Raw genomic sequence first — 25225 nt, 5'->3', positions numbered from 1 at the left:
CACCAGCCAGGGTATAACTTTACACTTTCGCCACTCTGACCCACCGGTAACAGCAGGCGCCGGATGCAATGCGGAGCACCGGAAACTACGTAACAGCGATGGTGAAGCGAAGCACGCTGGGAGTTGTAGTCGCACCCCTAACAGCCGTAAGAAACAGGCGATAGGGCGGGGCGGAGAAGGGGGGGGAGGCGAAGATGCTCGTACGCGCAGGCGCACACAACTCCTTGCGGGCAGCATGGCGGACGCGGCTCCTCAATCCAAGAGAAAGCGGGAAACGGACACAGGGGAAGCCGAAGCTCCTAGCGCAGATCAAAAGGAAGCAGGCGTTGGGAATGGTACCTCTACCCCTGTCCGCTTGCCGTTCTCCGGCTTTAGAGTGCAAAAAGTGCTGAGGGAGTCTGCGCGGGACAAGATCATCTTCCTGCACGGGAAGGTACCACCGAGCAATCCTAGATGGGGCGGAGACGCGGGAAGGAAGGAGCCAATCATCGCTTCGGAAGCGGGTTTTTTTCCCACCCCCCTCCCCCCGCCGGGATATACCTATTCCATCATTGGAGAGGGGGGAGGCGGAATGTACCACTACAACGAGGGGGGGGGGAAGATTACCTGTGGAATTTGGTGAGGAATGAACACCTCTGATTTTCCCAGCTTTTCCCAAAACACCTACAAGCATTATAGCGTATATCATGTTAAAAACATTTGTTAATTCCCCAGGCCATTCATCATTCCTTCCAATCTATAAAGGTGCTAGGAAAGCATGAATGTTGATGGATGTCTTGCTTTGGGCCCTTGGAAATATTCAGAGTGTAGGTTGTAGGATCCCATGCTTTACATGGCTTCAGTTTAACCAGAAACGGTGATTTAAATTGTTAGCCTCGTTTTGCATGCCATGCACTTTTATTCATGCCGGAGATTGAGGTGCTGAGCATATGGAGATAAGTTAACCACCCCCGATCTTCAAACTGCAAAGTAGCTTTGTGGAAACAGATATACTGCTGGCTTTAATACCATCTGCTCAGCTGTCTAGCAGAGGCGAGATGGGGAGACCATTCCCAAACCAAGTGTTAGGGTTCCTCACAATCAGCAGCTCATCCTTGGATGGATCAAAGGTTTAGAACCATGGAAGCCCATGGCTCTTCTGCATCTCTTGACTATTTACAATGTCCTGTCTTTTATTTATTTAGGTCAGTCGTGGGGCCTGAATTGTGGGCCTGGGCGCAGTCCCTCAACTCTAAGCTCAAGGCTAGCGCTCTACCACTTGAGCCACAGCGCCACTTCGGCTTTTTCTGTTTATGTGGTGCTGAGGAATCGAACCCAGGGCCTCATGCATGAAAGGCAAGCGCTATACCACAGGGCCACTTTCCCAGCCCTCCTGTCCGGTTTTCTCAGCCGCACTTGTCTTTAGATTGTATCCCCTGCTGAAGTATTGACAGTAGGAATTAGTGAAGGAGACCTGGATTCTACTTATGTTTTGACATTGACTATTCATGTCACTTTGAATAAATAGCTTGCGTCTAAATCTCAATTTCTTTTCTTTCTTTCTTTCTTTTTTCATTTTTTTTGCCAGTCCTGGGGCTTGAACTCAGGCCTGGGCACTGGCCTTAAGCTTTTTTTGCCCAAGGCTAGTGCTCTACCACTTGAGCCACAGTGCCGCTTGTGGCTTTTTCTGTTAATTTGGTACTGAGGAATCAAACCCAGGGCCTCATGCATGCTAGGCAAGCACTCTTACCACTAAGCCATATTCCCAACCCTAAGTCTCAATTATATATATGTATATATACCTTACTCATGTAACTATAACCCCGTATAGTATTTTTACTATACAGGGTTATAGTTACATGAGTAAGGTAGTGAGTACATTTCCTGTCGAGCATTGTTACCTCCTCTGTAAATCTCATTTTGTTTATCTTCTAAAGTGAGGGAACAAGTGGCTCATGCTTGTAATCATAACTACTCAGATGGCTGAGATCTGAGGATTGCTGTTCCAACCCAGTCTGGACTCCTTATTTCTAACTAACTGACAGAAAAATGGAGCTGTGGCTCAGTGGTAGAGCTCCTCTATCCTTGAGCAAAAAAGCTCAGGGACAGTGTCCAGGCCTTGAGTTCAAGCCCCACAACCAACAAAAACAAACACATAATAAAGTGAGGAGAGTTTATCAGACATTTTCAAAACCTAAACTAGAAGACAATTGAGAAGCTTTTCATCTTTTAGAAGAAAGGTGTGAGACCTTCCACAAGAGAAGAATTTGGAGTGCCACTGGCCAGCCTTCCTCAGAAGGCATTGCAGGAAAAGAAATCCCAACTGCTGGGATTTCACTGGCCCCAGAGCTTCTGCTTCTGCATTCTAGCTTTTACTAGTGGCTCTGTTCTGGGCTCACTCATCATGTCTCTATCCACAGGTGAATGAGGAGTCTGGGGATGGAGAAGATGCCGTTGTGATCCTGGAGAAGACCCCGTTTCAGGTAGAACAGGTGGCACAGCTCCTGACCGGCAGCCCTGAGCTCCAGTTGCAGTTCTCTAATGATATCTACAGCACCTATCACCTGTTCCCTCCAAGGCAACTGAGTGGTGAGCAAGTGGCTGAGGTAGATGCATGAGAGGCCAATGGGATGGTGGGAAATTATGAGCTGTGGTAAATAAACTTTCTACGCCTGATTTGCATATTCTAGTGTCATAGTTCTCATTGGAAGAAGGAGGAATTTTTTTTTGGTCAGTTGTAGGGATTGAACTCTGGGTCTGGGCGCTGTCCCTCAGCTCTTCAGCTCAAAGCTAGCGCTCTACTACTTGCGTCACAGCACCACTTCTGTCTTTTTCTGTTTATGTGGTTGTGAGGAATCAAACCCAGAGCCTCATGCATGCAAGGCAAGCACTCACCACTGAGCCACCTTCCCAGCCCCAAAGGAGGAATTTTTTTCCTCCAGAAAATATTGTCAGTCTTTGAAGACAGTTTTGTTGTTCAAACTGTGTGTTCTGGCATCTGGTGAGTAGAGGCCAGGGATACTGTGAAACATCCTACACTGTATATACATGACAGGCCCCACATCAAGGAACTATGAATAGTGCTGAGGTTTAGAGTTCCTTTCTGGTGTAGTATGTTATGGGGAGGAAGTATGATTCATGGAACAGAATAATACTCATTTATCTTTAATAATCATAATTAAATTATAATTACCAGGACTTATTAAACTGTTAGTATTATATTAGCCAGTATGCTAGGTATTCTACATATATTAACACATTTAATTCCCCAAACCTCCCTATTACAAGAGGACTTCACAGTTGAGGAAACTGAGATTTTGAAAGGCTAAGTGATTCGTCCAGAAGCACACAGCCAATCAACAGCAAGAAAATTAACTCTTTCAGTAGACTGAGGTCTTGTTCAACACATGGGCCAAATGCAGTGTGCTGGGTACTGCAAAGGGTGAAGGTAATCACTTCCCTAAAAGGGAACCCAGTCTTTTTTTTGGCAGAGGAAGGGTTGGTTCTAGAAGTGGGTTTTGAATTCAAGTCCTCATGATCATACAGCTTTTTCTTCTTTTTTTTTTTCTTGTCAGTCAAAGGACTTGAACTCAGGGCTTGGGCACTATCCCTGAGCTTTTTCACTCAAAGCTAGTGCTCTACCACTTGGAGCTACAGCACCACTTCCAGTTTTCTGGTGGTTAACTGGAGATAAGAGTCTCACAGACTTTCCTGCCTGAGCTGGCTTCAAACTGTAACCTTCAGATCTCAACTTCCTGAGTAGCTAGGATTGCAGGCATGAGCCACTGGCCCCTGACTGGAGCACACTTTCTGATGGAAATAAATGTGAGTGAGTAGGATGGACTTGAGAAGGGCAAGAATTCATGAGTAACTGGCAGAGATTTGATTTTGATTTCAAGCATTTAAAAAATTTTATCAAAAAAGAAGACTGCCGGGCACTTGTGGATCACACCTGTAATCCTAGCTACTCAGGAGGCTGAGATCTGAGGATCACAGTTCAAAGCCAGCTGGGGCAGGAAAGTCTATGAGACTCTTATCTCCAATTAACCTCCAGAAAACTGGAAGTGTCGCTGTGGCTCAAGTGGTAGAGCGCTAGCCTTGAGCTGAAGAGCTCAGGGACAGTGCCCAGGCCCTATGACCAACAACAACAAAAAAATAGAAAAGAAAGAAAGAAAATAGGAGAAGACTCTGGACCAAAAGTCAGGGACAACACATTCAGTTTTTCTCTCAATAGTATAAGGCAGGTTTGGTAGTTGACCAAAATGGTTCCTGTTAAAGGTTCCTAACCAGGATATCCTGGGATCTGTTTTAGAGCACATAGTAGCTTCATCACATCCTTCTGTGTGTTGTTTGTCCTCCAGCATTTAAGAACAATTTGGCTTTACCGATATCCTGCTCTATAGTCTTTTTTCTTTTTTTATAGTGTTTTCCACACTCCCATGAAAGGGTGCTATTGTCCTTTGAAAGTAATGTGAGCACTTAATGTCAAGACAAACAAACTTCTCAAAACAGAAAGAATCCAGTCTGATCTTCATTGAAAGAGCCAGATTGATTAGTTCAAGTTGACCAAAATGGATAGTTATTTACTTTCTCAGTCACTGACATTTAAGCAAATGTATTCTTCAACAAGGGTTGGCAGAAGCGTGACAGAAGGCTCCAAACAGGCTTAGAGCGGTTCCCAAACCACAGGTTCTGGGGCCATTATTTTGCTGACCTTTTTTTCCCCTTCCTCAATCCTTCTACTTACCCTTTCCCATCACCTTCAGCTGGTCTTGCTGCTCAGATCAACCTTGTGAAATCAAGTTGCAGTCCTGCCCTGTGGTTCTGCCCTCTCTCTTTCTAGCTAACAAAATCTAAGATGAGGGATTGGTTATTAGCCTGCCAGGGTCCTCTTCCTCACCCTGGCCCCCATGTCTCCATAAGCTTTTCCAGGGGTGAACTTTACCCGCCTAGAAATTTTAGACAGGAGCTCTTCTTTCCCAGCCTTCTTTAGCACATGTCAGGCTTGCTATACTATAAGACCTAGGCTTTGGAAGTCACATTTGTCCTTAGGGCTTGGTCCTTATACTCTCTCTCTCTCTCTCTTTCTTTCCTCCCTTCCTCCTCCCCTGCTCCTCCCCACACACACTTTAAAAGACATGGTCTGTGTACTGGTGATGCTACCTTTAGTTCTTGGCCTCTCCAAGAACTCCCAGTTTGTATTGAAATGAATGAATGTATGTGTATAATATATATATATATATATATATATTATATATATTATATATATATATACTTTTTTTTTTTTTTGGTTGTAGGGCCTGCACTCTGGGCCTGGGCACTGTCCCTCAGCTCTTCAGCCCAAGGCAAGCACTCTACCACTGAGCCACCTTCCCAGCCCTACTTCATATTTTTATTTGGAGGTCTTGTAGGTACTTCATAGTTGAAATGTGGGCATGGATGTGTTCAGGAGCACTTGACATCTATTCAGTAGTAGCTGCTGTTGTCATTCTGGTGTGCTTGGTGCTTTGTATCAAGAGGAATAAGATGCCATCTCCTGTCCCCAGGTATATTTGGGGTGGTAGCAGGAGGAACAGCACAACATTGAGTGACTATTAAAAGACGGGGATAAAAAGCGGTGGGTTTGATCATTGCTTGGATGGAAGGGACAGAGCTGGAGCCAGGTGAGACCAATTTCTAAGTCCCAGCAGTTAGCCCTCACTAATTGCTCGAAAGTGATTGATGACCCACAGAGATCTGTACATTCCCTTTCTTGTGGACTAGGCATTCCATGGCCACAAGGTGGCAGCATCACCTAAGTAGTCCCCAGGCCAGCTCCTCTGACTTTCTGCTCAGGTCCTACTTAGCCAGAGCCTTCTGGAGGTCCAGTCTCTTTATTCTCAGTTTGAGTCACAACTCAAAAGTTGACTACCTAAGGCACCTTAAGATACAGTTCCTGTAACCCTAGCCTTCTGTGCCCCATCCACAGTTGCCCCTTTGAGTTTTTCTGCTGTCTCTGGCTGCTTGTTGGCCCTCTTTCTCAGAATATTACCACCTGTCTGGGAAAACCATAGCCACTTCATTTCTGAGCTGGCTGCTCTACTAAGCTTGACACAGGTGCTATGCTCAACAGATTTCTTCTGGTGTTTCTCCAGTCATTGGCAAATTTCTTCTTCAGGTCTGAAGGCTTTGTAGTGTCTTCATTTTGTCCCTTCCAGATTTCTAGCTGATGACCAATGTCTGCTCCTATGAACCACTTGTGGCTTCTCACCCTGATAACATCCTAAGTTCTGTACTTTTTTTAGTAGGGTGGGCTAGGGCAGCCACCTGCTCTTTCTGAGTCTTTTTTTAATTTTTTTTTAAATTTATTTTATTTTTGTCAGTCATGGGGCCTGAACTCTGGGCCTAGGTGCTGTCCCTCAGCTCTTCAGCTCAAGGTACGTGCTCTACCACTTGAGCCACAGTGCCACTTCCAGTTTTTTCTGCTTATGTGGTGCTGAGGAATCAAACCCAAGGCCTCGTGCATGCGAGGCAAGCACTCTACCACTGAGCCACCTGTTTCGAGTCTTGTTTTAGTGTAGTGTAGGGGTGAAGAACCAGCCTTGGGCCCTAGTGACCTGGGTTGGAATCGTGACTCCACTCTTTGCCAAAAGGCGACTTGGTACATTTCTTTATCCACTTAACAGTTGTGAAATATCCACTGTGTGCTAGAGCAGCTGCTGTAGTGGATGCTGGGGGTATGTTGGTGAGTACAGCAGATGTTAGCTCTGTCTTTGAGTTCTGGAAGGGAGGCTGGCGGCAGACAAGGGAACAAGTGTCTCTGTGGCCACAAGCAGGCTGGCGGCTGCTCACATTGGGCTGGAAGAGAGCTCTCAGCAAGCACAGACGATGCTCAAGCAGAGACCTGGGGTACTGGAAAGAACCAGCTGGTAAAGATAGGGGAGAATGTTCTAGACCGAGCCAACAGTACATGGGCTGGGGAGGAAAGAGGAACAGAAAGGAGATGGTTATGTTGGGAACTAGGTGGGGCTCAGATGATGTTGGAGAAGTAGTTTTAGCTGTTTTCTCTGCTCAGTGAGGTTAGTAACTGAATGTACTTCAGCAGCACAGTTATGACATAGAGAAGGAAGTGTTTTGCAACAGTTTTCATCTCTGCTGTCAGTGAGGTAAGTTTTACACTTTGATCTTATACCTGTGAATAAACAGACGTGAACATAAGTGAAGGAGAAGTTTCACAAAACAAAACAACTTGTGGTATTCTCTACTGAATATTAGTCTTATCTCTTTCCTTCTTTCCTTATTTATTAATTTTTGTGCCAGAACTGGGGCTTGAACTCGGAGCCTTAAGTTCTTGCTTTGCTTTTTTGCTCAGTGCTGGATTTCTGCCACTTGAGCCATAGCTCTGCTTTTTCAGCATTTTTCGGGCTAATTGGAGATAAGAGTTTCTTGGATTTGTCCCCGGGCTGGCATCACACTGTGATCCTAAGATCTCAACCTCCTAGTAGCTAGAATATGAGCGCCTGGCTGTTTCCTTTTTTTCAATGCTGGTCTTAACTTCCTAAAGTGACATCATTGGGTACAACCCGATGCAATAAGGTACGTAAAGCTCTTAGCACTTGCTGGTGGTATGTGGCCTGGATCTGACAGTATTATTACTGTGTTACCAGTTATTATTTTTCCAACTTTCCCCTACAGAAAGCTTGAGAGGAATAGTACACATAACCTAGGGAAAAGAGATTCACCCCAGCCATGGTAGGTGGGAGATTTCTTTTCCCTCCTATGGCAAGGTGGCACACCTGAGGAACAAGTGGGCCAGATGGCCAGCATTACCTGTCATCAGCCTTCCTCTGCATCCAGGAGGGCGAAGCCTGAGTTGCCTTCTGCTGCCTGAGCGGTCACGCCTATGGTGTATCAATGGAGCCTTTCATTGAGATGTCTGTTCCCTCTTACCTGAGAAAGAAGGGGGGAAATACTAAGGGGAGGGGTGTGGCTCAGAAATCCCGGCTGCCTCTAAAAAGGCCAATTGTTTTGCTTGCTATATAAAGCAGGGGTGGCATCTCAAGTTCAGAGGCGAAAGACAGGCATGTGTGTGAGAGAGGCCAGGGCGGGGAGCAGAGGTTTGGGATCCTGAGAATCACATCGTCTTTCTGTTACAGAGAACACCCAGTACTTTAGCCACAGGCCACAGTTTTCCATCCAGTGCTCTTTGCAGAGACAACACCCAGACCTCAGGAGGGAGGGAGGAGGAGGCAGGGTTGGTTTGGGAGGAAGCATCTTGAAAGACCGGCTGTTCTCAGGAGAATTTCCCTGAGAAGCATTGTTCATAATGTGTGTGTATGTGGCGGGGGGGGGGGGGGGGGGAGCTAGAATCAATCAAATAACAGTAGAATAGATCCATAAGCCAAGTTGCATGCCTGCAGTGGGCTGCCTGCCCGTGGCGGTGAAAGTGAACTACAGCTGTGTGCATCAAGTGAAGGACGAATCTCACCCAGTAGGCCAAGAACAAGATGCAGAATAGCCACAGGAGGATTCCAGGAAGGTGAAATTGAAAATCAAGCAGATTGTGTGTGTAATAAAGCTAGAGAGAAAGAAATTATTAACCCCCAAATGAGAAAAGCTATCAGAATGACCAAAGTATAGTGATAGTCTGCTTCTTGGACTATGTATTCTTTCTATTGTGTCTTAGGTCTGTTTTTTTTTTAAATTTTTATTGTTATGAAAGTGATATACAGAGGGGTTATATAAGTCAGGAATAATAAGTACATGTCTTTTGGGACAGTGTCACTTCCCTCCCTCCCCAGCCCCTCCTGCCAAGTTGTATAGTTCATTTTCTTTCTCTTTTCTGTCAATCCTGGGCTTGAACTCAGTGCCTGGGCACTGTCCCTGAGCTTCTTTTGCTCAAGGCTAGCGCTCTTATCATTTGAGCCACAGCACCACTTCCAGCTCTTTCTGTTTATGTGGTACTAACGAATTGAACCCAGGGCTTCGTGCATGCTAAGCAAGCACTCTACCATGAAGCCACATTTCCAGCTGTATTGTTCATTTTCAGTATAGTGTCTAGTGAGTACCACTGCTGCATTTGTTCACCCTTAGTGCCTCTTATTTCTGTGTATTTTAGGTCTTTAAATGCCTATTAAATATATGCACACATACACATACCCTTGTTTTGCCAGTGTGTTTCCAAGTTAATAGTTAAGAAAAATTGGCTGTCCCTTGCATTCTTTTCATACATGTGAATCAGGACTCCATCTTTATTTTCATCTTCATTTTGTTTTCAGCCCCTGTTATTGAGAGTGAGGTGTTTGGTTTTAGCTGTCTTCCAGCTTCTATATCCTTCTTCCTCTTCTCTGGGACAGAGGAGTGGCCAGGCCTGATCCTTTTCTCCCCGGCAAATAAGGGAGCTGTTGTGGAAGGCATCCCAAGTTGATGCCAGTCTGGCAAAGCAATGTGGACAGACCCTCCAGCAATTGAAAGAGAAGCCAGTGGGCAGGGAGATCCCAGACTCTGGCCCCACCCATTCCTCCCACTGCAACTGAGCCAACAGACCAGAGTTGCCTGAGCGATGACCAGCAGAGAATTTCTTTCCAGACGGGTCTCTGCCAGGACACTGACAGACTGACATGATCTTCTAGCATGAGAAATACCACAGACTTGGGACCATCAGCCAGTACCAGAGAAAGTCAGTGAATTGCTGAGATTCTGTTTTTTTTCTGAATAACAAATGAAGAATAAAATATGTAACCCAGCTCTGGGGGTTTCTTTATCAGAAGGTTCTAGTCATAGTATCCCAAGTTAGATGGAGTTATAGTAAAATGCCAGGTTTTATTTGTAAGGAGCTCTTAACTAGAACTATTTATCATAATTGGTTAATTTAGCAGCATTGTCATGTCCAAAATCTGAACCTACTGAGCAAAAGTCTCTGGGGTAGAGCCAGAACATTTATCAGAATCATATATGTAATGACACAGTGAGGTAATCAACCCAAAAGGCTTATAAGAGGAGCAGGCTTTCTTACCACTCTCCTACCACAGGGCCTCAACCTAGCCCTGCTTCTCTGAAGCATATTCTTAGCGAAGAGAAAAAGAAAAAGAAAGAAAAGAATATTCCTAGGGCTCCTGCTTCTTGTAGTTTCCTCTAACATTGACTGTAGAATATGCTCATACAGTTCTTTGTTGACTTATTAAGAAAGTGAAATGATTCTTCTTTTTTCCTTCTTTCTCCTCTTCCCTCTACTTCCACTTGTGCATACATGTATGCTTGGGTGTATCATGCACACATACGTATATACATACATACATACCTACATACACATATGCATGGCTGTCTATACACAAACATACTGCCTTTGGAATCTAAATAATACAATATTTTTAGTTTCATAGTCTGTCCACAGTAGGATTTAGCCCCTACCAGGTTAAAAAAATAATAACAATAATTCCACTTTTTCCGTCTCTTCTTCTATCCTCCCCAATCTCCTCACTAATGTCATTGTCCTTTTTATGTTGTGGTATGTTCTGTTGTTCCATGATTATGAAGTCTTTATGCTTTGTAATTTGATTCCTAAGTAGAAAACCAGTAAACAATGTTTTTAAACTAATGTGGTATATTCCTATTTGCTACATGATCAAGTAGAGTGTTAGGATTTGTTTCTTTTCCACCCATCAAATGGATACTCTTTTTACATTTCTTCCAAACTTGCTGTTGTTTTTAGTTTGTTCAGTATTTGAAAGTATTTTTTTAAATCAGCTTTTACCTTTTCATGAGGTTTCTAGGTATCTTTCTTTTTATTGTGGTACCTGTAGTCTACTTTCTTTGTGCTCTTGTAATGTTCCAGCTGCTTAGTTGTGCTATCTCATTCCTTCCCGGTAACACTGTAAAGAGTTCTTTCCTGCTTTCTCTCATCCAGACGGGTTTTCTATAGGCATGCTATATGTAGCTCTCAACGGGAACTTCTTTTCATAATTCCTTTGGGTCTGATCCACTGTTTTCTAGATTCTCTGTGTGTGTTTTTGGTTTTTATTGTTTTGTTTTTTGTTGGTCACGGGGCTTGAACACAGGGCTTAGGCACTTTCCCTGAGCTTTTCTGCTCAAGACTAGCTAGCACTCTACCACTTTGTGCTACAGCTTCACTTCTGGTTTTCTGGTGACTAAGTAGAGATAAGATTTCATGAGCTTTCCTGCCCAGGTTAGTTTTGAACTGCTATCCTTAGATCTCAGCCTCCTGAGTAGCTAGGATTATGAGTGTGAGTCACTAGCACCCAGCTCTTTTCTTTCTTTTTCTGTGTTTTCTTGTTTTACTCTCTTGATTAGCTGAAGCACATTAGTCAGTAACTCTTCAGAATGAATATGTGGGAGGTAAGCCTTGAATCCTTTATTTTGCTGCCAGTTTTGATTGATAGTTTAACTGAATACAGAATTTACATTTATTTTCCCTCAAAATATTAAAGGCACTGGTCTGTAACTGGTCTGTAGACTTCAAGCATCTACTGTTACCAACAGGATATCTGATACCAGTTTGATTCTTACTGCTTTGTAGGGAACTTGAGTTGTTTGTTTCTTTTGGACAAAATTTTCTTAAGGTTTTGGGTTTTCTTATTCATTGTTGTGGGGACTCTTGGACCCTTTCCATTAAAAGCTTTAGGATCTGAATGTTCTTTTTGATGACTTCTTTCCCTCTGTTTTCATTTGGTTGATTTTTATTTTTACTAGTGTTTTATTTTACTAGGGTTCAAACCCAGGTCCTCAAGTATACCAGGCAAGTACTCTACCATTGAGCTATACCTTCACTCTTGGAAATCCTCACTTTTTTTCCTCCCTCTTTTTGTGCTGGTCTTGAGGCTTGAACTCAGGGCCTAAGCACTGTCCCTGAGCTTTTTTGCTCAAGGATAGCACTCTACCACTTGAACCACAACTTCACTTCGGGCTTTTTGATGGGTAATTGGAGATAAGACTCTCAAGGAGGGGGCTGGGAAGGTGGCTCAGTGGTAGAGAGCTTGCCTTGCATGTATGAGGCCCTGGGTTCGATTCCTAAGCACCACATAAGCAAAAAGAAAGAAGCCGGAAGTGGCGCTGTGGCTCAAGTGGTAAAGTGCTAGCCTTGAGCTGAAGAGCTGAGGGACAGCGCCCAGGCCCAGAGTTCAGGCCCCACGACTGGACCAAAAAAAAGAATCTCAAGGACTTTCCTGCCTGGACTGGCTTTGAACCATGATCCTCAGATCTCAGCCTCCTGAGTAGCTAGGATTACAGGTGTGAGCCACCAGTGCCCAGCTAGCTGTGACATTTTTAATTCTCCTTTCTCTGGTTCTTTTAGCTATTTCATTCTCATAGCATCCTGACTGTTTTACAGAGGCCAAATTGGGTTGGATTTTTCTGACACACTAATTAGAATTGTTTTAAAAAATTATCTCCTGACCATCCCTCAAATGATTTCATTTCCCTGTGGGATCTGGTTGTGGTTGTTTATTTTGGTCATTCTTTTTCAGGCCGCTGGTTTCTCTCAGTGGCTCATGCTGCACAGTAATTCATTCATACTTAAAAGCAAAGCACCAGGCTGATACCAGATGAACTGATGTGAGTTTTGTTCGATGTCAAGTTGTGGGTCTGTGTCAATAGTAGACCTTTGTCCCTGGTGTGCAGTTACTGAGAGACAGTAGCTGTGTGGGTGAGGAGTGAGTCTTCCTGGCTGGCAGGCTTAGGCATGAGGGTACGATTTGACTGGCATTCTGGGACATCTGTCCCCCTCTTCCAACAAAGAATAATATGAGCTAGAGATACTAGATGACCTGCCAAGACTAAAGGATTTATTATCTGGCCACAGAACAATGTGCCCACCTTGGTACAGCCTTCCTGTTTTTACCTGGCTTTAAGTGTCTGCTCCTGGGTCCTGATGAGGATGGAGCCAATTAGTGCAGTTCTATAGCCAGCCCTTAAGTGAATGTCAGTTTTCAGCTTTATTTCCTTTCCCGTCCTTCTCTGCCTGTTATTCTTTTTGTTTGTTTAATTTTTTTATTGTAAAGGCGATATGCAGAGGGGTTACAATTACATAAATCAGGTATTGTGTACATTTCTTTTTGCAGTGTGTTACTTCTTCTCTCATTTTTCCCCAGTTTCCCCCACCTCGGTGGCCCTCCTCCCCCATCCCCAAATTGTATAGTTCATTTTCAACATAGTATCTAGTGAGTATCACTGCTGAACTAGTTCACCCTTTGTCTCAATGAACTCAGGGCCTGCTCACTGTCCTGAGCTTTTTTTTTTTTGTCGGTCATGGGGCTTGAACTCTGGGCTTGGGCACTGTCCCTCAGCTCTTCAGCTCAAGGTGAGCGCTCTACCACTTGAGCCACAGTGCCACTTCCGGTTTTGGAAATAAGAGTCTCACAGACGGACTTTCTTGCCTGAGCTGGCTTTGAACTATGATCTTCAGATCTCAGCCTCCTTAGTAGCTAGGATTGCAGGTGTGAGCAACCAGCATCCGACTTTCTGCCTGTTGTTCTGAACCCAACTTCCCTCCTGCGCCCTTGCTGACCACCCAAACAGCTATTTCTTCCATATTCTTGTCCACTTGAATTCTGATTCACTGCTGCCTTCCACCCTTGTTCTTGTCGCTATTGTGGCTTAAATCCCTTTTGTACTTGATTAATACCTCATTTTATTTTAACTAGTCTGTAAGCCACCATTAAATAGGAGTCGGCTGCCTTCCATGTATGTCTGGCTGCCTTGGCCAAGGGCTCTATCTGTGGATAGCATAGGTTATGGAGAACTTAGCCCACCGAGGACACAGAGAGGAAGACAGACCTTTTCCCTAACACCTGCTCACAGAGACTCCTAGGTGCTCCTGGGCAGTGGGCTTATGTTTAGATTAGATATGTTCAGATGTACAGACACTTGTAAAACTTGAGCTGTTGAGCTAGGACTTCCACTTCCAGACATCTGGCTTAGATGGTTGCTCATGTGTTTGCATAAAAAGGTAGAAAATTGTTCAGTGCAGCATCCTATGTGATGGAGTAAAAGACCTGAGTGGTAGAGTCAGTAAGGCATGGTGTACTCATACTGTGGGCCACTGGAGGAGAAGGTGTACACTTTTGTGGGGAGTTCAGGATCATCCCGCGTGCTTCAAAAGAGGCCTGTAATCGTGTGTGTTCATACTTCTAGGAACTCTTTAAAGGAAAACTAGAATGATGAGCACTCAGTGATATTAGTGCGTTGACCTCAGTGAAATGGACCAAGGGCTTACAGTTACAGAAGTTGGATAATGTGTATGGTTCTTTTTGAGCAGTGTCACCCCTTCCCTCTCTCCCAGTTTTTCCCTCCCATCCTCACCCTCAAGTTGTAAAGTTCATTTTCAACATAGCGTCTGGTGAGCACCACCGCTACATTTGTTTACTCTTTGTCCCTCCATTTCTGTGTTTTTCCTTGCATTCCCACAGACAGATAAATGAACACACAAGACAAAAAGAAAACAAAAACAGCAACAAAGGAGGAAAAAACCCTCTTGTTTCTATTTCTTGGAGTTCATTTTGATTAATATTATTTTCTATGATCCAAAGGTATATAGGCATTGCGCCTTTGTGTTCCTCCCCAAGAGTATCCTCCTTTGCTCTCACTGTGTGGGAATGCCTAGAGTCCTGTATAATTTATCATGTCCAGTGTATTTTAGATCTAGCTTCCACATGAGAGAAAACATGTGCCATTTGTTTCTCTCAGCTTGACTTACCTCACTTAACCTGATTTGTTCTAGGTTCCTCCATTTCCCTGCAAATGACATACTATTATTCTCTCTAATGGATGTGTAAAATTCCATTGTGTTAGGTACCACATTTTTTGATCTGCTCATCTATTATAGGGCATCTGAGCTGTTTCCATAGCTTGGCTGTTGTGAATAGTACAGCAGTGAACATGGGTGTGCAAGTGTCTTCATGGTATCCTGGCTTGAGATGTTCTGGGTAGGTGATATGTCTGGGTCGTAGGAAAGATCAATGTTTCTTTTCCTTTTTTTTTTTTTTTGAAGAAGCTCCAGACTGCTGTCCAGAGTGGTTATACTAGTTTACATTCCCACCAACAGTGTAATAAAGTTCCTTCCCTCCCCACATCCCTGCCAACATTTATTGTTTGAATTCATAATGCTGGCCAGTCTTTTTTTTTTTGGTCGGTCATAGGGCTTGAACTTTAGGCCTGGGCACTGTCCCTGTGCTCTTCAGCTCAAGGCCAGTGCTCTACAGCTTGAGCCACAGTATCACTTCCAGTTTTCTATTGGTTTATTGGAGATAAGAGTCTCATGGACTTTCCTGCCCGGGCTGGCTTTGAACTGCAATCCTCAGATCTCAGCCTCCTGAGTAGCTAGGATTACAGGTGCCCAGCTGTGCTGGCCAGTCTTAATAGGGATGAGATGGAATCTTGGAGTTGTTTTGATTTACCTTTCATTTATGGCCAGGGATGATGAGTTTTTCCTCATGTGTTTCTTTGCAATTCTTCTTATTCTCAGAAATCTCTCCTTAGCTTCTTTGCCCATTTAGTGATTGGTTTATTAGCTTTGGGAGGGTTAGTTTCTTGAGCTCCTTGTATATTTTTGGTATTAGGCCTTTGTCAGAAGTATTGCTGGTAAAATCTTCTTCTAGTCTGTTGGCTAAGGTGTTTTGTTTGTTTGTTTTTGCCAGTCCTGGGGCTTGAACTCAGGGCCTAGGCACTGTCCCTTTTTTTGCTCAAGGCCAATACTTCTACCACTTGAGCCACAGCACCACTTCCAGCTTTTTCTATTTATGTGGTACTGAGGAATCGAATCCAGGGCTTCATGTATGCTAGGCAAGCATTCTACCACTAAGCCATATTCCCAGCTCAGCCCTGGCTGAGGTTTTTGTTTTTTGTTTTTGTTTTTTTGTTTTTTTTTTTGGGTCCAGTCGTGGGGCCTGAACTCTGGGCCTGGGCACTGTCCCTCAGCTCTTCAGCTCAAGGCTAGTGCTCTACCACTTGAGTCACAGCGCCACTTCCAGCTTTTTTCTTTTTTGCTTATGTGGTGCTGAGGAATTGAACCCAGGGCCTCAAGCATGCAAGGCAAGTGCTCTACCACTGAGCCACCTTCCCAGTCCCTGGCTGAGGTTTTTTATTATTTGGTTTCTACAGGTACTGGGCCTTGAACCCAGGCCTGGGCACTGTGCTTGACCTTTCTTTTCCCCCCCTCAAGGTTAGCACTCTGCCACTTGAGCCACAGTTCCTTTTCTGGCTTTTTGCTCATTAATTGTAGATAAGAGTCTCATGGACTTTTTTGGGGGGTCCGGTTGTGGGGCCTGAACTCTGGTCCTGGGCGCTGTCCCTCAGCTTTTCAGCTCAAGGCTAGTGCTCTACCACTTGAGCCACAGCGCCACTTCCGGCTTTTTTTCTTTTTGGTTATGTGGTGCTGAGGAATCGAACCCAGGGCCGCATGCATGCAAGGCAAGCGCTCTACCACTGAGCCACCTACCCAACCCCCTCATGGACTTTTTTGCATGAACTGACTTCAAACTTCATTTCTCAGCTCTCAACCCTTTGAGTAGCTATGATTACAGAAGTGAGCCGCTGGCACTGGGCTGTAGACTGGTGAGTTCTTAGAGAATATATTCATGTGATTCTCAGACCCACAGACAATTTTTAAGATGTTAACAGCTCACCAGACAAAACAAAGAAGCAAATTAAAAAATTAGCCTGCCTTGGGGCCCCCTGTTACTCTCTCATAGCAGTATTCGTGAGTAACACTGGTCAGGTGGAACCTGTTAGTTCATCAACAAGCACAGCATAGCCATAAACCACATGTATACCACTAGCAATTCACACCTGCCTCTGGCATGCAAAACTGTGAGATGCTAATTAAGTCAGGCAGCTGCAGAGTAGGCATTTCTCGGGAGTTGATGGGCTGAATTGTGCAGTGGAGACTCCTCCCTCTCAGGACAGGTGTGGGTCTCCCAGATGAGTAGGGAGCAGGAGATGGAAAGCAGGGTGAGCCAGGTAAAGGCAATAGCGTGGATAAAGCATTAACTGAACCAAGTATTAGAAGCGGGTTTTGTTAACGTGACAGAAAATGTGAATGAGCCCACAGGCGGGTGCCATCAGTTTGGGCCATGTAAAGATGATCTGTCTGAGGCTGCCTTCCACTGAGGGGCTTCCAAATTCTTGACCACAGAGCCATGGTCCCCTCTGGACATGGAAGGATAGGTATAGAACAGTGGCAGGCAGAACAATTGCAAGGTATGAAAGTCTTTGATATCTCACTCAAATTCTTTACCCAGAATCTGGCTTTGTTTCTTTCTCTTAACTGTCTCATTGGCCTTTTATTGATCAGTCATGAGGTTTGAACTCAGGGCCTGGGCACTATCCCTGAGCTCTTATGCCCAAGGCCAGTGCTCTACCACTTTGAGATACAGTACCAATTGCAGTTTTCTGGTGGTTCATTGGAGATCAGTGTCTCATGGACTTTTCTGCCCAGGCTGGCTTCAAACCGTGATCCTCAGATGTCAGCCTCCTAAGTAGCTAGGATTACAGGTGTGAGCCACTGGTACCTGGCTCCCATTGGCCTTCATTCCTCTTCCCCACCACCTTGACTCAGAACACCCTTGCATAGTGTCCCCATCTTTTCTCTTCACCAGATAGCCAAGAGCAGAGGCCCACTGGCCCATTCTCCATTTTCTTCCCAGGCTTCAGGAATCTGGGAGAAATGAGTAGATAAAAACTACTGAGCTATAGTCACCATCATAAGACATGTTTCTCTCTCTCTCTCTCTCTCTTTCTCTCTCTCTCTCTCTCTCTCTCTCTCTCTCTCTCTCTCTCTCCTCTCTCTCTCTCTCTCTCTCTCTCTCTCTCTCTCTCTCTCTCTCTCTCTCTCTCTCTCTCTCTCTCTCTCTCTTCTAACAAGGAGCAAGTTCCCAAATCTCTGTGGCACTGTTAAGGCTCAAGTCAGCAGAAAGGTCATCTTACTTAGGACCAGTGGGTGGAAGCTGGTTATCCACAGCTGATTCTATCCCATTGCCTGGCACTGCCTGTGGTGGCAGCTTCTTATCCACTCCTGATCGGCACTTTCGTGGGTGAAAAGCTAGAATACGTGGCTCCTCTCACAGGGCTTTATCCTGTGCTTCTGGCCTTCTCCTTTCCTACCTCACTTCATGTGACAGTATCTAGGCATGCTGTGTTGAGACTTGGCACCCAGGCCTCTCTCAGAGTAAACCAAGCAGAGACCTTTAGGGAAGAAGTTGAAGAGATGGACTATGTTTTGGAGTGTTCCTTCTAGCAGCTCTGGTCAAGTCTGGGAGGCAAGGGCTGGGTCCACAGCTCTAAGGCTAGGACAGTCATTGAGCAGTTCCACAATCACCTTAAGAGACACCCTCAATCCTTTTCTTCAAAACTTTGCTACATGTAGTAAGTCCTCCACCATCTTGGGTTTTTTGTTGTTGTTGTTTTGTTTTGTTTTGTTTGCGGAGGAGCAGTCCTGGAGCTTTAACTCAGGCGCTGGGCGCTGTCCCTGAGCTTTTACTCAAGGCCAGCACTCTACCATTTGAACCACAGCGCCACTTCCTGCTTTTTCTGTTTATGTGGTACTGAGGAATCAAACCCAGGGCTTCATGCATGCTAAGCAGACACTCTACCACTAAGCCACATTCCCAGCCCAAGTTCTCCACCACCTTCAAGCAGCGTTTTTCATCCCCAAAGGGCTGCTGACCCTGGGGTTAAGTTCACATTGGCTTGGGGACCAGGAGACCCTGGGGTTTTACCATGAGATCCTGTCACCCACTTCTCAACTCCCCCCCCTCCCTCCTGTCTCCCAGGCTTAGAAGGGATAAAGAGGGAGGGAGGGCAGGTACTGAGGACTCCTGCAGGAAGCCTGTTGCTGCAGAGTATTGCTAAAGTCAGCGTCTGCCTCTCCTCCATCTCTCCCAGCACCTCGTTGCTTTCAGAGAGACAGCTCGTTAGTGGTTGGAGCTCCACTGCTGAGTGTGGAAGCTTCCAGCAGGATCCAGGCCCCGCCCTCAGCTGAGTTTATCCTCCTTGTGGAGGCCTCTCCAGGACTCCACTGAAGTCTTCTAACAGCCCTGGAGTGCAGGACAGCAAACACCCCACCCACGCCTGCAACCAGAGCATGATTTAAGGTCCGCTGCAGCCCAGCCAGCTTCCCTTCTACTCTGTGGCCCGAGCTCTCAGCCAGGGGGCTTCTAGAGAGGAGAGCAATGCAGATCTGGAGGCCTGCCTAGCAGCCTTTCCCTGCATGGCTTGTCTTGGAGTTGTTTGTTTGTTTTACCTAGTGCCTTGCTGGATGGAGTGCCTTGTAGGCCTGGTTATCCTGTCCCTCCCTAGCTGGTTCTGGGTGGCTCTTCTGGAGGGGCAGTGGGGTGTGCCTTCATGCTCAGATCATGCTTTGCTCTTGCTTCTTCCTTGCTCTCCTGGGGTCTGCACATCTGGGTCAAATAAGTGGAAACGGGCTCATCATAACGAAGGGAGAGCAAAAGCCACAGACAGAGCCATAGAAATGACCTCATCCTGGAGAAGTCATTGGCTACGGCTGGAAAGCAGTCTTGTTTGAACATGTGTATGGGAAGGAGTGCAGACTGTCTGTGGTTTGCATTTTCATGTTTCATGTGCTGCAGCATTTTCCTAGGGATTTGGCTAAGCTAGCTTTGGCAACGAGCTGAGAAGCAGCTGCTCTTAACTTTTCCTCTGGCTTTTGTGTCCTGCCTGGGGACGAGGGATTGCTTTATTTATTGGAGAAGGCCTTGTAGGAGATCCTCAAGGTCCTGGCAGATAAGACCCAGACATCTTAGCCAGGACCTATGCCAGCCTGTTCATCTAAGCTGCAGACAACATGTGTGTGCAGGGCTGCTGTTCAGCTGGGATGTATCAGTATGACTGTTCCCTGCTGCTTAAACATTCCTGGGGAGAAAGAGCTGCCTCTCACAAAGGAAGGGGAGGCCCCTTCTCCATGCCTCCAACTTCTTTACGCCGTCATACTTGGTGGGGATGGCACCCCAAGCTAGGTCAAAACAGCTTTTGTGCCCCTGTTCCCTCTCTGTAGCTAGGAATAGTGTCCTTTCTAGTCCTGCTTTTGCTCAGGCGTGCGCGCGCGCGCGCACACACACACACACACACACACACACACACACACACACACACACACACACACACACACACACACACACACACACACACACACACACACACACTCTCTCTCTCTCTCTCTCTCTCTCTCTCTCTCTCTCTCTCTCTCTCCCCCCCTCACCCCAGGGCTGGTTCTTCAGTGGTGTCTTGCTTCAGTTACCCAACTAAGTGTCCTCAGATGACATCCCAGAACTGAAGGGAGTGGGGTAAGACAAGCACAAGGGTCATTCTATCTATACACGGTGACTCGATTCCACAGCCTCTAGTCTGCAGCCTCAGTCACTTTGTGTGTGTGTGGGGGGGGTAACTGAAGGCTTGAACTCAGGACCTAAGCACTGTCCCTAACCTTTTTTGCTCAAGGCTGGAACTTGAACCCAGCTTCTGGCTTCTGGCTTTTTGATGGTTCATTGACTGGAGATAAGAGAGTCATGGGAATTTCCTGCCTGGACTTTGAGCTGCGGTCCTCAAATCTCAACCTCTTGAGTAGCTAAGATTACAGGTGTTGAGTCATCAAGCCTGGCTTTTTCAGTTATTCTTTTTTTTTTTTTTTTTGCCAGTCTTGGAGCTTGAACTCAGGGCCTGGCCATTGTCCCTCAGCCTCTTTGTGCTCAAGGCTAGTGCTCTACCAATTGAGCCACAGCTCTATTTCTGTTTGGGTTTTTTTGGTGGTTAATTGGAGATAAAAGCCTCACGGGGAACTTTTCTGCCAGTGCCAGCTTCAAACTGCAATCCTTAGATCTCAGCCTCCTGAGTAGCTAGGATTACAGGCATAAGCCACTGGCGCCCGGCTTTTACAGTTATTCTTGTATCTCATTATATCCTTAGGATTTTCTGGCAGCTGTTTATGTGTATGTGAGAGGGGCTGAGCTATCCTCAGGGGCCACTTGCAGAAAATATGGCCACAGCATGGATTGCTTAGGAAAAGGCTTAGAAGAAGCTGGCCCTATATGGGATAAGGAAGGGAGTATTTATATACAGCAGCTAAAATTCTAGTCACAGCTCTACCACTTAATAGCTGGTGACCGTGAGCAAATTGCTTCAACTGTCTGGAACTAATCCCCTTACATCCTCCAGATAGGGTCTCACTGTGTAGCCACATTGCCCTTGAACTTGTAATTCTGGGGCTCTTTTATAAATGGCTTATTTTTTCTCTTTTAATGTATTTGCCACATACGTTATCTACATTTGTTTTAGGAAAACTCGTATACTAAAAGTAATTTTCCAAATTACAGTGACATAGAATTCTGTTGCCCAGAGGTGACCTTACTTAACATCTTATACAGTTTCTCTTTTCCAAAGGCTTCCCTCTGTGTGGACTAAGGTGTGTGCAGTAGCACAGGCATCCACTCAAAATACCATGGTAACATAGACAGTCCTCTTCAGACTCCATTGTGAGGGTCTGGTCTCGTCAGTGCTCTTTTAGGTACTGCACATACAGTGTGCACAGCATCAGCTCCACAGTTTACAAGCTAGGTTCAGTTGGAGATAATGGGCCTTAAAGAACAAGCAAATGGGGCTGCAGGTATGGCTCATGCCAGCAATCCTAGTGAGTCAGGAGGCTGAGATCTAAGTATCACAGTTCCAAGACAGCCAGGATAGGAAAGTTCATGACTCTCGTTTCCAACTTACCATCAAAAAGAGAGAAGTGGAACTGTGGCTCAAGTAGTAGAGTTATCTTCCCGCAAGTAAGGAGCCCTTAGTTTAAAAACAGACACAAAATACAACTGAATATTAGTGGCTCATGCCTGTAATCCTAGCTACTTGGAAAGCTGAGATCTGAGGATTAAGGCTCGAAGCCAGCCTAAGCAGGAAAGGTCTATGAGACTCTTTATCTCCAATAAATACTTAGAAAAAGTCAGACTGTGGTAGTGTTATCCTTGCAAAAGAAGCTAGTAATAGTACCCAGGTCCAGAGTTTAAGCCCTAGGCCCTGCAAAAAAAGAAAGGACACACACACACACACACATACCACACACATACAGAAGCAAATGAAAGTGTCCCATGGCATTGAACAGCTAAGAAGAACAATGAAGCATTAAGGGTATGACACAGGACAGTCATGGGCTGGAATGTGCACCTGCTTCCTTTAAAGCCCCCTGTCACATTGACATTAAAGGAAGATCCTTGAAAAAATATTAACCCATAAAGATGATGAGGAAACAAGAGGAGATTAAAAAAAATATTTCAAAGCTGGGAGGCAGAGGGAGGAGGGAAACTGACATAACAGGTGCAAGACCAGAGCCCTGAGTGGCAGAGTCCTTCAGCCTCCTTTGCCAGTCAACTGATCTGAAAGCTGCTCCTCCCCTGCCCCACAGCAGGGAATTAAAGGAGAAATGTCTGGAGGAAAAGGAGGGGTGCTGGTACCCAGAAATAGGAGGGATCAGTGAAGTTCATTGACATGAACATTTTTGGTATGCATCCCCCACCTCCAGCTGCTGGGCTTCCCCATCATCTGGAATGTTCTCATCCAGGAGAGTTTTCTATGCAGAATGGGGCCAGCCCAAGAGAAGACCTGAACTGTTGGCAGCGGGGGCATCTGTAATGCACTGGATAGTCTGCCCATCATAACTGGTTGCTTCAGGCAGCCACACCCAGAACTGTCCCTCAGCTTGGAAGTACCCTACTCTTAAATATGAGTGAGTAAGACAGGCAAGGATGATCAGACCTTTAGTAGTTAAAGACAAAGACAAAGCCAGGATCCAATGGCTCACAAGCATAATCCTAGCTACTCAGGAACTGAGTATTGAGGATCAAAGCAAGCCCAGGCAACACAATCTGTGAGATTCTTATCTCTAGTTACTCACCAAAAAAACTGGAAGTGGAGCTAGGACTCAAGAGGTAGAGCAAAAAGATAGCATCTAGGCTGAGTTCAAGCCCCAGGACAGAAAAAGAAAAGGATTCTGGAGAGGCAGAAAACTGTACTGGGAGGAGAGAAATTCAAAAGCTATTATTAAGGTCAGAACAATGATGATATTATCCAATGTACAATAATAGAAGGCAGTCAATAAAGACTTTTGAGAAGAGCTTAGGAAAAGTATTCTTAAAAATTAAGATGTACATATAACAATATATTTATATTTAAAAATTAAAAATATAAAGAAAACAAAAAATTAAGTCTGGTGCTGATGGCTCACACCTGTAATCCTATCTACTCAGGAGGCTGAGATCTGAGGATCATGGTTCAAAGCCAGCCTAGGCAGGAAAGTCCATGAGACTCTTATCTCCAATTAACCACAAGAAAATCAGAAGTGGCGCTATAGCTCAAAGTAGTAGAGTGCTAGCTTTAAGCACAACAGCTAAGGGACAGCGCTCAGACCCTGAGTTTAAACCCCATGACAAATAAAAAAATAAAAAGAAAGAAAACAATAGAAGATGAAGATGGCAACTTTCTTTTTTCTTTTTTTCTTTGGTCGGTCATGGGGCTTGAACTCTGGCCCTGGGTGCTATCCCTGAGCTCTTCAGCTCAAGGGGAGTGCTCTACCTTTTGAGCCACAGCGCCACTTCCTATTTTCTTGTGGTTTATTGGAGATAAGAGTCTCACAGACTTTTCTGCCCGGGCTGGCTTTGAACCACGATCCTTAGATCTCAACCTCCTGAGTAGCTAGGATTATAGGCATGAGCCACTGGCACCTGGCTGATAACTTTCTTAAAAGTAGAACAAAAAGACAGCTGGAAAAAAGGGAGAAAAAAACATTTTTTAAAAAAATTTTATTTTATTTGTGAACATACTGTACAGAGGGGTTACAATTACATGGGCAAGATAATGCATACATTTCTTACCAAGCATTGCAGCCTCCTCCTTTGTTTACCCTTCACCTCCCTTCCCAGCCTCCCCCCTCCCCCCCACCCAATCCTTCCTCCCCCCTCTCCCCCCCACCGACATTGTAAAGCTCCTTTTTGACATGACAATTTGTACTTCTCATTGTTGCAACAGGTCCACCTGAATCCTTAAATGACTTGTTTTTCCCCATCTCCTCCATAAGTTATACTGACATCAAATATATTGAAAGACGGGGTTATACTGTGGGGGAGGGACATACAAAGCAACAGAGAAATAAACTTATAAATGCGTTAGAAACACATGCATGAAAGAAAAAAAACATTAAAATATCTATCTAAGGATTCATTTTCCTAACATCACATTATCTGACTTTTTCCGCTTGACTCATACATATACTAGATATTGCAAATAAGGGAAACCATGGGACCTGTGTTTCTTTGTGTCTGGCTTACTTCACTTAATATAATTTAGAAAAAAACATTTTTAAAAAAGACTAGCTGACAAATTCACGAGATTAAATATCCAAATATATGTTCCAGAAAGAAAAGGCAGAAAAAATGGAGAAGAAAATACTAAAGAATTAACTCAATACACTTTCTCAGGACTGAAGATGATTTTTTTTTTTTTTGGGTCCGGTCGTGGGGCCTGAGCTCTGGGCCTGGGCACTGTCCCTCAGCTCTTCAGCTCAAGGCTAGCACTCTACCACTTGAGCTACAGTGTTACTTCCGGCTTTTTTCTTATATGGTGCTGAGGAATCGAACCCAGGGCCTCAGGCATGCAAGGCAAGCGCTCTACCACTGAGCCAACTTCCCAGCCCCTGAAGATGATTTTTGAAATTGAAAGAGCCCACAGTCTGGTCCCCAACAGTTACATAGCACAACAAATAGAAATAAACCCCCTCTGATAGCAATCAACATGATCAAGACATTGGAGCCTAGGAGGGGGAAAAAGTCACTGGCAAATGACTGAGAAATAGATTCAACTGCTTTTTTTTTTTTTTTTTTTTTTTGAGTCATTGATTTTCTAGAATTGATTTCCTAGAATTCTATACTACTTAGGCTTTTGTGTTGCTGAGATCAGATTTGAGGAAAACAACTTAAAGGAAGAGGGGCTTATTTTATTTTTGGTGTCAGCCCTGGGACTTAAACTTGGGTGCTGTCCTTGAGTTCATTTTTGCTAAAGGTTATCCTGCTCTACCACTTGGAGCCACAGTTCTACTTCCTGCTTTTTAGTAGTTAATTGAAGGTAAGAGTCTCTTGGACTTTCCTGCCTGGGTTGGCTTTGAACCCAGATCCTCAGATCTCAGCCTCCTACGTAGCTAAGATTACAGGCATGAGCCAAAGGCACCCAACAGGAAAGGTTTATTTTGCCTCATGGCTTC

General features: G+C 45.0%; 1 protein-coding gene across 1 annotated transcript in view; it reads left to right on the top strand.

The window, feature by feature from the left end:
• Positions 1–233: 233 nt before the first annotated feature.
• Positions 234–25225, top strand: part of LOC138826586 (m7GpppX diphosphatase-like) — a 51614-nt gene continuing 26622 nt past the window's right edge. The window contains exons 1-2 of the mRNA XM_070021822.1: positions 234–433; positions 2400–2568. Of these exons, the coding sequence (XP_069877923.1) occupies positions 236–433; positions 2400–2568 (367 nt within the window). The 5' untranslated portion in view covers positions 234–235. The remainder of the gene's footprint in view (positions 434–2399; positions 2569–25225) is intronic.

The sequence above is a fragment of the Dipodomys merriami genome, unplaced genomic scaffold, assembly GCF_024711535.1.
Source record: "Dipodomys merriami isolate MVZ:Mamm:240054 unplaced genomic scaffold, mDipMer1.0.p SCAF_1440, whole genome shotgun sequence".
Lineage (NCBI taxonomy): Eukaryota > Metazoa > Chordata > Mammalia > Rodentia > Heteromyidae > Dipodomys > Dipodomys merriami.
The sequence above is the reverse complement of the archived record's forward strand: the minus strand, read 5'-3'. Positions and strand labels throughout refer to the sequence as shown.